The 1,494-nt window shown below is 61.9% G+C and overlaps 1 protein-coding gene across 1 annotated transcript in view; it reads left to right on the top strand.

Moving 5' to 3' along the window:
• The first annotated feature begins 10 nt into the window (after positions 1-10).
• Positions 11-1,494, top strand: part of MB21D2 (Mab-21 domain containing 2) — a 96,324-nt gene continuing 94,840 nt past the window's right edge. Inside the window, exon 1 of the mRNA XM_019503491.1 lies at positions 11-288. Coding sequence (XP_019359036.1) covers positions 78-288 — 211 coding nt within the window. The 5' untranslated portion in view covers positions 11-77. The remainder of the gene's footprint in view (positions 289-1,494) is intronic.

Genomic DNA, 1,494 nt, shown 5'->3' with positions numbered 1-1,494 from the left:
GGTGGCGGCGGCTCGGGCTCGGGCTCGGGCTCGGGCCGGGGGCGCTGCTTCGCTTCGGGGTTTTCTTTTTTTTTCGCATGAAGATGGCGGCTCCCATCGCCGGCAAGGCGGGGGCCGCGGGCGCGGGCAGCAAGCCGCCCTTCCCGGAGCTGGATTTCAGGTCGGGCGCCAGGATGGAGGAGCTGAACAAACTCATCCAGGAATTCAGCAAGCACGACCAGCGCGAGTACGACGACCAGCGCGCCCTGGAGATCCACACGGCCAAGGACTTCATCTTCTCCATGCTGGGTGAGGGCAGGGGCACCCGCCGCGCCCGCGCCCGCGCCCGCCGCCTTCCAGGCAGACATCTTGCACGGCGAGGGGGGAGCGCCCCGGCATGCCCTCCCTCGCCTGCATGCATGCATGCCCCCTGCCCCCATGCCCAGCGCCGGGCACCGCTCCCCTGGCCTCCCCCCGCACGCCCGCACCCCGCCCGGGCTCAGGGATGCAGAGTCCATGTTTGGGCAGGACGTGACTCACTACTTTGGGCTGCAGAGCAAAGGCCCGGAGTGAAAAGTTGCAGGGGTGTCTGGAGAGCTTGGCTTTTCATGCAAAAGCCCCCCCTGAAGTTGCCGGCGGTTACGCTCAGGCTCGGGGGCTTGGCGAGAGTTGCGCGGCGCGGGGTTGAGGTGGGCAGAGGGACCTTCCCGGCCTGTGCGGGAGGGGACTTGGTTTCCTTGCCTTGAAGACAATAGGAATAATGGCAGAAACTCAGTATTGCAGCTCGCTTCCTATCCCTGCGCGCTGGCGGTGCGGGATCCGGGGGCTTTGGCTGTGTGTAGCGCTTGAGCAAATGAGCAGAGCTCGGCGGCGAGCGTGCAAGGTGTGGGGGGCGAGCCCGTTTCTCATGTCCAAATAGCATCCGAATCCACGTCCCTATGCAAAATGCTGCCTGAGATCCGCCGCTAACAAAAGCGATGCTCTCATCTCTGCCACTTCTGGCAGGTGTTGCTTGTGTTCGCCTCTGTTCAAACATTTGCAGCGGGGCCTGATTTCCACGTCCTTACACTGCAAGGGTTTTTGCCATTGGTTGCGTGGGAATTTTTGGCCAGAGGAAAGACTTCAGATCTGATGTGTGGAGGGGAATTGGGGTTGTGTGGCTCTCTGTATAATCCAGGTGGCTGTAAACCCTCCTCCCGCGGATCAGACCGAGCGCTGGAGAGGTGTTCCTAAGCTATAGGCAGGCCTCGTGCTGGGGTTAAAAATGGATCCCACGGGACTCGCACAAAGCTGCTCCCCTCTCCTGGCTGGGGGAGAGGGAACTTGGACACCTTGACAGAGGTGACTTGACAGGACAAGGAGCAATGGGCGCAGGCTGCAGCAAGAGAGGTTGAGGTTGGGTATGAGGAAAAACTCTCTCGCCAGGAGGGTGGAGAAGCACTGAGACTGCACCCCCGCTCTGGGGAGCCTGTCTCCATCCTCAGGGGTTTTGAAGACCCAGGTAGACAAAGCCTT

Source organism: Gavialis gangeticus, unplaced genomic scaffold, assembly GCF_001723915.1.
Source record: "Gavialis gangeticus isolate Ggan-Ray unplaced genomic scaffold, GavGan_comp1, whole genome shotgun sequence".
NCBI lineage: Eukaryota > Metazoa > Chordata > Crocodylia > Gavialidae > Gavialis > Gavialis gangeticus.
Note: the sequence above shows the minus strand (reverse complement) of the source record. Positions and strands in the feature narration are given on the sequence as shown.